At 38.8% G+C, this 13,769-nt stretch overlaps 1 protein-coding gene across 5 annotated transcripts in view; it reads left to right on the forward strand.

Moving 5' to 3' along the window:
- Window positions 1–13,769, forward strand: part of LOC115224721 (1-phosphatidylinositol 4,5-bisphosphate phosphodiesterase epsilon-1) — a 1,072,053-nt gene that overhangs the window by 967,059 nt on the left and 91,225 nt on the right. For all 5 annotated transcript variants that reach the window (XM_036513495.1, XM_036513498.1, XM_036513507.1 and 2 more), the window contains one exon: window positions 10,684–10,801. In XM_036513495.1, the coding sequence (XP_036369388.1) occupies window positions 10,684–10,801 (118 nt within the window). The remainder of the gene's footprint in view (window positions 1–10,683; window positions 10,802–13,769) is intronic.

Here is a 13,769-nt window from a genome sequence, read left to right on the forward strand (position 1 = left end):
ACAAGGGGCTAAACACAGAGGAGACAAACAAGGGCAGACAAATGGATTAAGTCAATTATATCAACCCCAGTGCATAACTGGTACTTAATTTATCAACCTTGAATGGATGAAAGGCAAAGTTGACCTCAGCGGAATTTGAACTAAGAACGTAACGGCAGACGAAATACCGCTAAGCATTTCGCCCAGTGTGCTAACGTTTCTGCCACCTTTCAAATAATCCAAAATTCAAATCTAAATGAAATGGTCATGTAGATAGTTGGGAGATAGAATAAAGAGCAGACTTAGTTGTACAGAAAGGAGAGAAATAATTTCTACTAGCAAATGGAACAAATATAATAGTGAATAGATAATACCAAAAACTTTTTCCAATTTCTTGTTTTGATACATACATACATACACACACACACACACACATATACACACACACACACACATACATAGACAAGCAGATAGATAGACGTACACAAACATGCTTACATTTAGGGATTCTGAAAAGAAAGTGTTATGGAAGGGCTACTAATACAGTCTATTAAATGTGAAGAATGAATGGGAGAAAGGCAGTTTCTTTTATATGAGCTTAACAGAGTGACCAGCTATCCTAGTTGACAGCAGTATGATAGATAAGTGGAAGTGCAATGGCCCAGTGCAAAGGGCAGCGGACTCGCAGTCGTAGGATCGCGGTTTCGATTCCCAGACCGGGTGTTGTGAGTGTTTATTGAGCAAAAACACCTAAAGCTCCACGAGGCTCTGGCAGGGATGGTGGTGATCCCTGCTGTACTCTTTCACCACAACTTTCTCTCACTCTTACTTCCTGTTTCTGTTGTACCTGTATTTCAAAGGGCCGGCCTTGTCACTCTCTGTGTCATGCTGAATATCCCCAAGAACTACGTTAAGAGTACACGTGTCTGTGGAGTGCTCAGCCACTTACACGTTAATTTCACGAGCTGGCTGTTCCGCTGATCGGATCAACCAGAACCCTTATCGTCGTAACCGACGGAGTGCCTCCATCCATGATAAATAAGTCAATTAAAAATAATAAGACAGGGAAAGCCCTTGTTCGTCAAGAGTTATCACTAGGATGCTTAAAATATCTGGTAGAGTCAGATACTGTCTAGTTACCAATAGAGCTAATCAGGTTATTCAGGGAGATGTAATCCCTAATGACTGGTGTAGCAGCATTATATTCAGCTGCTACAATGATAAGGGAAAATGCCTTAGATTGATGTAATTATAGCAGCATCAAATTGCTGGACCAGGTGATATAAGTTATGGAGAGAGTTATAGCCCAATTAATTAGGAACAGCATTAGGTTAGATACAGTACCCTAATTATGAAAATAGTGTCAATAGTGCTTCTATAAGGCACAAAGCCAAACTTTTGTTTGGCTTTGTGCCTGAGAGAAGCATTGTCAATGCTCTTTTCATAGTCAAGCAACTACAAGAGAAGTATTTACTTAAGAATAAGCCATTGTATTTGGCATTTATTAATCTAGAGAAATCTTTCGACAGATGGCCTCACTCTGAGATATGGTGATCTCTGAGGAAGCTAGAAAGAGATGAATGTCTTGTGAAAGTACAGAAAGTACAGTGGTGCCATTTGTAAGGCAGGAGTAAGCCATGAGTTCAGTGATGACTTTAGTGTTCAACAAGGTCTAGTTCTCAGATCCCTTCTATTTATTATCATCCTCTAGAGTCTAGACCATAACAGAGATATTTAAGACCAGATGTCCATAAGGACTACTATATGTTGATGATCTTGTATTCATAGCAAAATATGTAACAGAACTAGAAGAGAAGGACCTCAAAGTTTCAGAATGCACCATCAAAAGAGTTGCACTTGAGGACATCTAGTACAAGTCATATGTGTTGTGGAGGGGTCAGTTTATGTTGGACATTACAAAAGAGAATCATTCAATCCATGCATAGTGCTTGCCAAATAAGTTAAAACACCAAGAAGCTGGAATGTTTTGGTCTTCCTCTGATAATAAAATCTTTGATTAGGAACAAAAGATAATCTGAGGAATGAGAGATGGTTATGCAGAGACCCAAATGGGGTTCCAACAGCTATGCATACAAAGTCCCAGTAATGGTGATGGTTCTGAGAGTTTCAGCAACAAGGGAGATATCATGCCTCCTCACTTTTCTTTCACAGGGTTTAAGAGTCAGGGTTGTTGTCTACACAGAAGTTTTGGAGAAACTTGTGAAGCCCTGGATAGACGGAGTATGCAATAGAAGACTGTGCATCATTCAACAAGACTCAGTGCTATCTCATAAAGCTAGGACAACCCAAGTATGGATACATGCCAATCTCCATGATCATGTTCCCACAGACACATAGCCTCTTAACTTACCAGACCTCAATCCACTGGACCAATAAATATGAAGTATAGTTGAGAGAGAGTCAATTAACATCCCATAACACTACACAATCTCTCAAGTCCACCATAACCAGTGATAAGTCCAAAATTGATAAAGGATCATTCAAACTGAACATGTCAACATTTCCAATTCTGTACTGAAGCAGTCATTGATGCTAATGATGGACTCATTTAATAGGTGTGATAAAAGGATTCACAAGGTCATCTGTACCAATTTGTTTCCTAATACAGCTTTTCTTTAATCAGCTAGGCATTGTTTTCTGAATTAATACAAATGACCTCTGATGTGCTCTATATATATGTATATAAGTATATAAGAATTTTTTGTGTAATGAGCTAAAAAAAACTAAGGCTGTATAGATATTAGAACATTTATATATATAAGGTTTTATAGCAGTTTCCTGGGTATTTATTAATTATATCCCTTCATCGGAGATGGTGTGAGAGGATGGTTAAGTAATAGTTAATTTAGGTAGGATACAAAATAGAGAGTGAGGTGGAGGAAAGAAAATAGATGTTAGATATGTAGGGATATTGAAGCTGTAGATCCATTTTTTAGGCAGAATGGTATATATGTAAGATTCCAACATGTGTTTCTACATATGCGTATGTATATGTACATATACATATGTATATATATATATGTGTGTGTGTGTGTATATATGTATATGTTTGTGTGCACATGTATGTGTGCATGCGTGTATGTGCACATCCATGTGTAGACATGTGTGAGTGTACTTGTGTTTATATATATATATATTATATATATATATATATATATATATATATGAATATTTTCCTTTGAAGCTGAAGTTTTTTTCCATTACATTAACGATATTATGTGCCATATGTCAAAGTAAGGATATCTTGGTGTAGTGACAAGGAATCTTTAGCTAGATATAATTAAACAAATAAATAATATTTCTTGTATTACGATTCCCCTACCACATTTGTACAGCTGAGAAATAAGGTATTTATTTGCAACTAAGGCTGAAGAGGCTATGATGCCAGACCTGGGAGTATATGATCTCACAAGTAGTTAACACAGAATTAAGAAGGGAGGAAGGGATGTACACCTATATAACTCTTGACATGATGAGTTGAAGCAATGATGCTGCTGCTGCTGCTGGTGATATTGATGATGTTTGTGATGATAAGAATGATTATTATAATATATATGTGCATGTATCTTTGTATAGGTGTGTGCATGAGCACATGTCAAGTATTGTTGACTAAGCAGCAAGGAACAGATCACTTCTATTTCAAGGTTATTTCATTTCATTTATAACACTAATGACAGTGAAATGCATAAATGTCAAAATATCTTACTTTTACTCAGCACTCTGAGAGCTTATGACTTAAGAAAAATTGAGGAATTAGATGCAGTGTGCTAGAGAGAAAAACTGCACTGGTTTGGTAATATGATGCATATCGATGAGTACAGTTGCATAAAGAAGTGCTGATCACTTAAAATAGATGGAAGATGTGAAAGAGGGAGACCCAGAAAGATATGAGTTGAAGTATTGAAGGCTGATCTCAAAACATTGAGCCTTATGAAGGAGATGGTGAAAGACTGAGATATCTAGTGCTTTGCCCATCCACCATAGCATAGCTGATATCCTAGAAGCACCCTGGTAATGCTTGTCCATGAAGGATTCCACCCCATCAACCTTCCCCCCACCCATATTTCATCCCCTATTATTCATCAGTTCCTCTATCACTTGAGAGTAGTGCAGGCACCTTTACCTTTACTCCCTACCGCCAGTTATCTTCTCTCACCTACTGTCTCCACCAGTCACCTCCTTTCTCCACCTTCTCTCCCCTTCCTGCTCTCCTCTCTATCATCAATACCTCACTTACTTGCAATCACTTTCAATACCCTCCATCCTCAATGTCCTCCCATATCTCCTGTCCCCAAGCCTCTCCTATATTTCTCTCCATCATTTTCTACAGTTACCTCATCCTGTCCACTCACCCAACCCAAGCCTTTATATCACCTCACCTATTCTCACCACCCCTAATATCCTATGAGGGCATGTGCCAACACATCTCTGCCATCATCTCTCACTATCATTTTATCTTACTCTCCAACTCACTTTCCTTTGTTTTCCAACTGGGTTATCCCTCTATCTACTCTACAACAAGCAGTGCTGGATTAACCATTAAGCAAAATATGAACATGCTTAGGGCATAAAGGGACAGGAGCACCACAGAAATGAAAATGGTTTACAGCATGAAAGAAAGCACTTTTAACTTGCTAAAGTAATGCTTGTAATGCCTTATCTCGACTAAGTATAGGAGCAGAAGTTTTACTTAAAATTAATTTTAACGATATCATTGGAGACTTTGCAATTAAGAAAAAAAAAACTTTTCAAATATAAATAAAGTAGAAGCATACAAAAATAAACATTATTTTCCATCTTACTGTTAGTTTTGATTCAGTTTGAAAAAATAAGAATTTATTTTATGGTTTATAATTGTTTACATTTTGAATTATTTTTGTTTACATTTTGAACCATTTACATATACTTGAGAGCACCAAAACCTTTTAAATGTTTAGGGCCTCAATGGACCTTAATCTGGCCCTGACAACACGACCATCTGTACTTTAAATTTCTTAAATGGCACAAAGCTACACCCCCTCAATACTACTTCTCCTCCTCCCAGTTGAAGGATTTTTGTCTTGCAAGGTACTTGATGACCCTTCCAGTGCTGGTGCTGCATAAAAAGCACTGGTGCTGGAGCCATGTAAAAAGTACCCAATCTACTCTGTAAAAGAGTTGGCATTAGGAAGGGCATCCAGCTGTTGAAACCATGCAAAATAGACTACAGAACCTGGTGCAGTTCCTTGCCAGTTTCTGTCAAACCATCCAACCCATGCCAGCAGACATTAAATGATGATGATAGTTACATATAATGATTAGGCTTCTGTTGGGTTAAAAATGGTGCTATGAAGACCATGTAATTGTCCATGTACAGCATCTCTCTCTCTCTCTCTCTCTCTCTCTCTCTCTCTCTCTCTCTCTATCTATCTATCTATCTCTCTATCTCTCTCTCTCTCTCTTTCTCTCTCTTTGCCCCCACTACTGACTATTTATCACTAGCAGCCATGACAGCTTTGATAGTTATTCAACCACCACACTTCAGACATCCTTTCCCAGGTATGTATATACATAACCATGATGGCTGCTTTGCAAAAGTTTTAAATATCACAAGCTTTTACAAATTACCAGAGACAAAATCAAAATTGAAATCAAATTCGATGACTGGCATCCGTGCTAGTGGGGAGCTAAGTGCACTATCCAAGTGTGATTGTTGCCAGAGCAGGCTTCCATGCCGGTGGCACGTAAAAGGCACCATTCAAGTGTAATCATTACCAGCGTCGCCTTACTGGCACTTGTGCTGGTGACACGTGAAAAAACATTCAAGTGAGGTCGTTGCCAGTACCGCCTGACTGGCCCCCATGCTGTGGCACATAAAAGCACCCACTACCCTCTCGGAGTGGTTGGTGTTAGGAAGGGCATCCAGCTGTAGAAACTCTGCCAGATCAAGATTGGAACCTGATGCAGCCATCTGGCTTGCCAGTCCTCAGTCAAATCGTCCAGCTCATGCTAGCATGGAAAGCAGATGTTAAATGATGATGATGATGATTCTCAAGAAGCTGCTAGGATTTCTTACCAGCAACAACATCTCAAGTCAGTTATAGTTTTTGCAGTTGCCTTAACTCCTGTGAGTTACAGTTCCTGAAGTAGCTAATAAAAAGATGCTGAGGATACCAAGCAAACAAACAATTACTTTCACTGTTGCTATGCAGTGTAATTTCTTTTAGGAATTACTCTAATTAATCCTGGATTCTAGCAAGTGCCTATAACACAGGATAGTGATATAATAATACAAAACTGAGGTGTTTAACTTTGAGAGAGTATGTACCAACATATCTAATAGCAACAACCTTGCTAAATGACCATATGAGAAAGTATGGTTCTAAGCAGAGAGAACAATTATAAACATACCCCAGCTCTTTTGAAAGGCAGATCAAGTAATGTGTTTATACCTTTAGACATATAACAACATCTGTAATAGACATGAAAATCATAATGCATAAGCTGGTTATATTATATATTATCCGCTGAACTTGATATCATTGAGTTATTTTATCTGTTAACCATTTATATCTATTTCCTGCGTAAGAAGAAATAATATAGATTATGCAAATTTTGACATTTGCATATTTTCCTTTAGAGTAAATATTCTTTCATAGCTAGATGCTTCTCTTTACCACTAATCAGTTTGCTATAAAATAAGAGGAGGGGTGACCATTGGCAGTAAGCTAGTGTGAGGTAAATAGACTTATTATGTATCTTCCCTAGAGTCACTGCATACTGGTTATAGAAAAATTGAATGTATTGACAATACATTCAGAAATCCAAAACCTTAACATCACAGCCACCATACGTCATAAATATTGAACTGTTCCTCGGGGGAGAAGAAAAATTCACACAATATAAAACATTAAAAAAATATATGTATCAAAATGAAGATTTTTTTTACTTATCTTATATTGTATTACTTTTGAGGAAAGCCGACAATATCTAATAAACAAAGCAACGCAGTTTATCTAATATTTTGAAACGTATTTTCACTGATAACATTCCTATTATATTAACTGTCAATAATGGCACCATCAAGATCTAGGTGTGAAATGTGAAAGCATTTCAATGCTCAAAGTAAATCTATTGACATACGACACACTTTAGTTGACCCATCCACTGAATACAAGAGAAATTGCTTGAAAATCAGAAAAACCTAATTAGAACTGAATCACAATTCCCAGAATGATTATTACTGCTACTGTTAGTTTTCAAGTGTTCTTTTGATTTATCAGGATATATCATTGTAAAGCAATTATCAATGTTTAATTGAAGAATCAAGTCTTTATGACAGAGTACTGTTAGGACACTGAACCATTCATATCAAAACAAATATGACTACCTACATCGCCACCATTATCGTTTTTATCATTTTAATGTAATTTTCATCTCATGTTGGCAAACATAGGATGAGTTTCAGTTTCTCCAACACCTTTCCAAATATGTTACTATTCTGTGTCATTTCATCTGTGAGTTCCAATATCTTCATTCGATCAAAACACCACTTACCCCAGTTATTCTAATCTTCCTCGACCCTCATTACTATTCCTTTAAAACTTATAGCCTCGTTTCATTATACATAATATCCTCATAATCATATAACTAATATTCTTGTATTATAGCATAGCATTAACATTTATTGTCAGAACATATACTCTTTTACTCTTTTACTTGTTTCAGTCATTTGACTGCAGCCATGCTGGAGCACCGCCTTCAGTAAAGCAAATCAACCCCAGGACATATTCTTTGTAAGCCTAGTACTTACTCTATCGGTCTCTTTTGCCGAACCACTAAGTTATGGGGACATAAACACACCAGCATCGGTTGTTAAGTGATTTTGGGGGGACAAACACAGACACACAAATACTAACACACACACGCACACACAAACATATACATGTACATATATACGACGGGCTTCTTTCAGTTTCTGTTTACCAAATCCACTCACAAGGCTTTGGTCGGCTCAAGGCAATAGCAGATGACACTTGCCCAAGGTGCCATGCAATGGGACTGAACCCGGAACCATGTGGTTGGTAAGCCAGTTACTTGTCATACAAAAACTAGCCAATGCTTTTGGTGCTCAATACACAGTCATTTTCCACATCCAATGTTTTGGAGTCAATTTAATCATTTTTGGCAGCTCCAGTACAACATTAGCATGCACTGTGAATGTACATAAACTTATTAAATTTTACTACCAATCATATTAGAAATGCATAGATCTAGTGAATTCCTGTGCCAGTGAAATTATCTAGATATAAATCTATTTGAGACCTCTGCTAATTATATCTGATTGGCACATGTCTACTAAATTTATTGAAAATAATCTTTAATATTTATTACTTTGTTTTGGTTCAAAGATGAAGAGAAATCAAATCCTGTACTAGACAGTACTCCCACACACACACTGTATGTGTGTATGTATGTATATATATATATATATATATATCCTGCTTCCTCCATCTGTGGCGATGACAGGCATTGTTCTCCCAGTCAGTTTCCTGCATATCAAAGGCCTTTAACGAGGACTTGACACAGTCCTTAAATCACAGCCTTGGTTTCTGCCGGAGTCTCCTTCCATTCACAAGTTAAGGAGGGGATTGACACTTTTGAGAGAGCACATATCCAGCATGAAGAACTTAAGCGAGCTGCGCGAAAGCGCATGGCTCATATAGTGAATGGGGAAAGCTTGGTCTACAATGTTTGCAGTCGTGTATGCTTGTGAAGAGCAGGGCTCATTAGCCACCAACGGAGCCGCAAATGCAAAATATAAGTTAGTCCTAGAGCGCACAATGTTCCTGAAGGTCGTCAATGGTCTTCCTTGGTCACGAGTGGACGGCCATCATCATATATATATATATATATATATATATATATATATCATCATCATCATCATCATCATCCTCGCTAGCATGGGTTGGACGGTTCAACTGGGGTCTGGGAAGCCAGGAGGCTGCACCAAGCCCAGCCTGATCTGGCAGTGTTTCTACAGCTGGATGCCCTTCCTAACGCCAACCACTCCGTGAGTGTAATGGGTGCTTTTTATGTGCCACCAGCACAGGTGCCAGGTGAGGCTGGCAATGGCCACGATCGGTTGGTGCTTTTTACATGCCACCAGCATATATATATATATATATCAAATTAAATCCAATACAAAGAAAATCGGGACGTAAACATCCAATCTTCCACTGGGGATGTTGAAAAGTTTATGGCTTTAAGGATATCATGAAAGGGGAGAGTTGCTACCTTTACAGGGAAGGTACGACAATTATTTATATGTATGTATGTATATATGTATGTATGTATGCATGTATGTATACATATATATCATCTTCATCGTTTAATGTCCATCTTCCATGCATGGATATGATGGTTCACAAGAGCGATCCAAGTAGAAAAACTAGCCTATGCTACTGTATCTCTTTTGGCAGGGTTATTACAGCTGGATGCCCTTCCTAACACCAACCACTCTGCAGAGTGGACCTGGTGCTTTTTATGTGGCACTAGCACAAGTGAGGTTAGTAATGGAATGATTTTTACAGCTGGAGGCCGTTCCAAATGTCAACCACTTTACAGTGTGGACTGGATGTCTTATACATGGCACCAGCACTGGCAGGGTCACTAAGTAACTTGCAAGACAAGGAATAATGAGAGGGGCAGGGGTATTTGAGGAGGGGAACTCCTGACAGGGAATGAAAGGGTAGAGGGTAACAAAGAGACAGAGTGGCAGAAACAGGTGTCTTGCTATAATGGAGGTGGCATTGGAGGGGGTGATCCAGTATCAGGTGATGAAAGGTTAGTGTGTGACAAAGAAATAGGGAGGCAGAAATAGGTATCTTGCTATAGAGGAAATACATGGTCACCTAGTGAGAGAGAGAAAAAGTCATGGGGGAGTAAACACACCAATACCAATTGTCAGGCAGTGATAGAGGACAGACACATGTATGTAAATATATCATCATCATCATCATCATCATCATCGTTTAACGTCCATTTTCCATGCTAGCATGGGTTGGACGGTTCAACTAGGGTCTGAGAAGCCAGGAGGCTGCACCAGGCTCCAGTCTGATCTGGCAGTGTTTCTACAGCTGGATGCCCTTCCTAACACCAACCACTCCGTGAGTGTAGTGGGTGTTTTTTACGTGCCACCGGCACAGGGGCCAGAGGGGACTGGCAAACAGCCATGACCGGTTGGTGCTTTTACATATCACCGACACAGATGCCAGTCAGGCGGCGCTGGCATTAGCCATGTTCTGATGGTGCTTTTTACGTGCCAGCAGCATAGGAATCTTAACTACGATTTCCATTTGATTTTTATTTTGATGTTGGTGTTGACGTACTTGACTCAATAGGTCTCCTCGAGAACAGCCAGTCACTCTATGATTCAAGGTTAGCACAGCAGGCCATCCTGTGAGCCATGAACTCACTTCATTTGTCAGGTCTTCACAGTTACAGCATATCTCAGAGGTCTTGGTCTTCGTCATTTTCTCTGTGAGGCCCTGCGTGCCACCAGCTCGGGTATCACAACTACAGTATCCATATATATATACATACACACACATACATGCACAGTATTGGTACTTTAAATATATATAAAAGAATTCAGCTCAGGGAATGTTTTATATAACATATTATATATGTTTACTATTTCAGAGAAAGATATGCGGCGTTCAGTTGACAGCCAAGGAAGTCAAACACCAGAACAAGATGAAAAATCAAAACATACTCGGTTAAGAGCTGATTCTTTTGGAGATATTTCCAGACAAGGAATGTAAGTATGAAATCATAGAGTAATATGATGTGACTATAAGCATTGTATTACCCATCTCCATAGATGATGATTTTGTTTCTACATTATTTATTTTTACTGAGATATGAATTTAGGCAGTGAAGCAACAAAATTATTAAAGTTTTAGATAAAATGAATGTGTAATGATATTTGTTCTAGCTCTCTGCACTCTGAGTTCTCTGTGAGGTCATCTATGCCTTGAATTGGAAAAGATGTTAAAACACCAGATAGAAAATGCTATACAGTACCTGTTTTGACTCTGCACTCCAAGTTCATATCCTCCCAAGGTCAACTTTCCCTTTCATCATTTTAGAATCAATAAAAACGTACTAATCAAAAGTGATGGACTGACACAAATGTAAGAACATCAGACCAGAGGCCGTGCAGTATTTGTTCCAGTTCTTGGCCTTCTGAGTTCAAACCTTGATTCCTCTTCTATCTAAAATATTTTAAAAGAATATGTTTCATATTAAAAACCATTACATTGCAAAATATTTACTGTTTAGATATACTGGTTTCAAATTTTGGCACAAGGCCAGAAATTGCGGGAGAGGGATTTAGTCAATTACATTGACACTGTGCTCAACTGGTACTTATTTTATCAACCTTGAAAGGATGAATGGTAAAGTCAACCTCAGTGGAATTTGAACTCAGAACATAAAGACAGATGAAATGCCACCAAGTGTTTTGTCAGACATGCTAACAATTCTGCCAGCTTGCCATCTTACTGTTTTGATTATCATCATCATCATTGTTTAACGTCCGCTTTCCATGCTAGCATGGGTTGGACGATTTGACTGAGGGCTGGCGAACCAGATGGCTGCACCAGACTCCAATCTGATCTGGCAGAGTTTCTACAGCTGGATGCCCTTCCTAATGCCAACCACTCTGAGAGTGTAGAGGGTACTTTTACGTGCTACCAGCACGAGGGCCAGTCAGGCCATACTGGCAACGGCCATGCTCAAATGGTGCTTTTTATGTGCCACCTGCACAGTTTATATGCCACCTGCATAGATATATAAGCAAATAATATTTATCTAAAAATATTTCCTACTGACAAATAAGAACAGTCCAAAGGGAACTAGCGGTAGTACTACATGAAAAGCATTTTTCACCACAGTAGTTTCTGAGTTGGGAAATGTTCATCTGTTCCTATCAGAAGCAACAGTTATCAACCACAGACATGGCTAGTAGCTGGCATGCCTTGGTATAGGCATAGCTAAGTGGTTAAGAAGTTTACTTCACAACCTGATGTTCCTAGGTTCTGATACACTGCATAGCACTTTGGGCATTGTCTTCTACTATTACCTCAGGGCACCTTTGTGCATTGTGAATCAAGTCCCCTCTAAACCATGTGCTTCTGATCATGTGCACAGTTTACAACTTGAGTGAGCCAAGATTTAAAAAAAAGATGAATCTATACAAGTTTTACAAGATGAAATCAAGCATAAACGACTATTTGCATGGATACTTTTATATTTTTATACTTATTTTAGTCATTAGATTGCAGCCATGCTGGAGCACTGACTTGAAGAATTTGTAATCAAATGAATCAACCCCAGCAATTTTTTAAGCCTGGTACTTATTCGATCAGTCATTTTTGCCAAACTGCTAAGTCACAGGAGAATAAACACACCAACACTGATTGTGAGGCAGTGGAGGAGAACACACACACACACACACACACACACATGATGGACTTTTGGTTTCCATCTACTAAATCCACTCACAAAGCTTCGATTTGCCCAAGGCAATTGTAGAAGACATTTGCCCAAGGTGTTATGCAGTGGTACTGAGCCCAGAACAATGTGGTTGGCAAGCAAGCTTTTTACCACACAGCCACTCCTGCATGTGTACAAACTTTGCAAAGAAAGGCAAAATTTGCACAAAAGCAAATTTTTATGCACACCCATTGCAAAATATTCGAGGGAAGCTTGCTTGTGGATGAAATTAGTAAACAAACTGTGCGGAAACCTGTTGTGAGCATGTATGTGTATGTGTGCATGTACATGAAAGTTGTCATTTCCAGTTCTCACAAAAAAGACTGAATGACCAAAAGAACAGTACCATTATGTTTACATTCCCAGAAAACATTTTTTCTACACTCTCTTAATTATAAAGGGAAAGGGGTGAGAGGAAGGGTATCAGGCTCAAAAAAACTGCTCAAATAAATATTTTTCAACCTATTTGAGCAGCTAGAAAACTGGCTGTCAAACAAACAAACCTAATTTTTGCAAAGAATATATATGAACTTAACCAAGCTCACAGATTTCATTGTATAATATTTTCTAGCAAGAATTACTTATATGTAAAATGCACCATCTGAACATGGTCAATGCCAGCCCCCTCTCCACCATGACTGGCTCCTGTGCCAGTAGTGCATAAAAAGCACCATCCAAATGTGGCCAATGCCAGCGCTGCCTGACTGGCTCCAATGCCAATGGTGCATAAAAAGCACCCACTACACTCTTGGAGTGGTTGGCATTAGGAAGGGCATCCAGCTGTAGAAACATTGCAACATCAGTATGGAGAATGGATGTTAAATGATGATGATGATGATAACACAATGCCAGAAGTTTGGCAGGAAAGAGAAAGCCAATTCATCATGGTACCCAACTAGTACTTTATTTCATCAGCCCCAGAGGTAGAAACGCACAGTTGAGCTTGATGAGATTTGAACTCAGACTGTAAAGAACCAGAGCAAATATTAGTTTCAAATTTCAGATTTTGGCACCAGGTCAGTAATTTCAGGGAACTAGCTGTCAAGTGATGGTGGGGGACAGCCACAAATACACACACACACACATACACACACACACACACACATACACACATACACACACACGCACACATGACAGGCTGCTTTCCGTTCCCATGTACCAAATCCACTCACAAGGATTTAGTTGGTTCACGGCTATAGTAGAAAACACTTACTCAATGTGTAACACAG

Source organism: Octopus sinensis, linkage group LG2 (genome assembly GCF_006345805.1).
Source record: "Octopus sinensis linkage group LG2, ASM634580v1, whole genome shotgun sequence".
Lineage (NCBI taxonomy): Eukaryota > Metazoa > Mollusca > Cephalopoda > Octopoda > Octopodidae > Octopus > Octopus sinensis.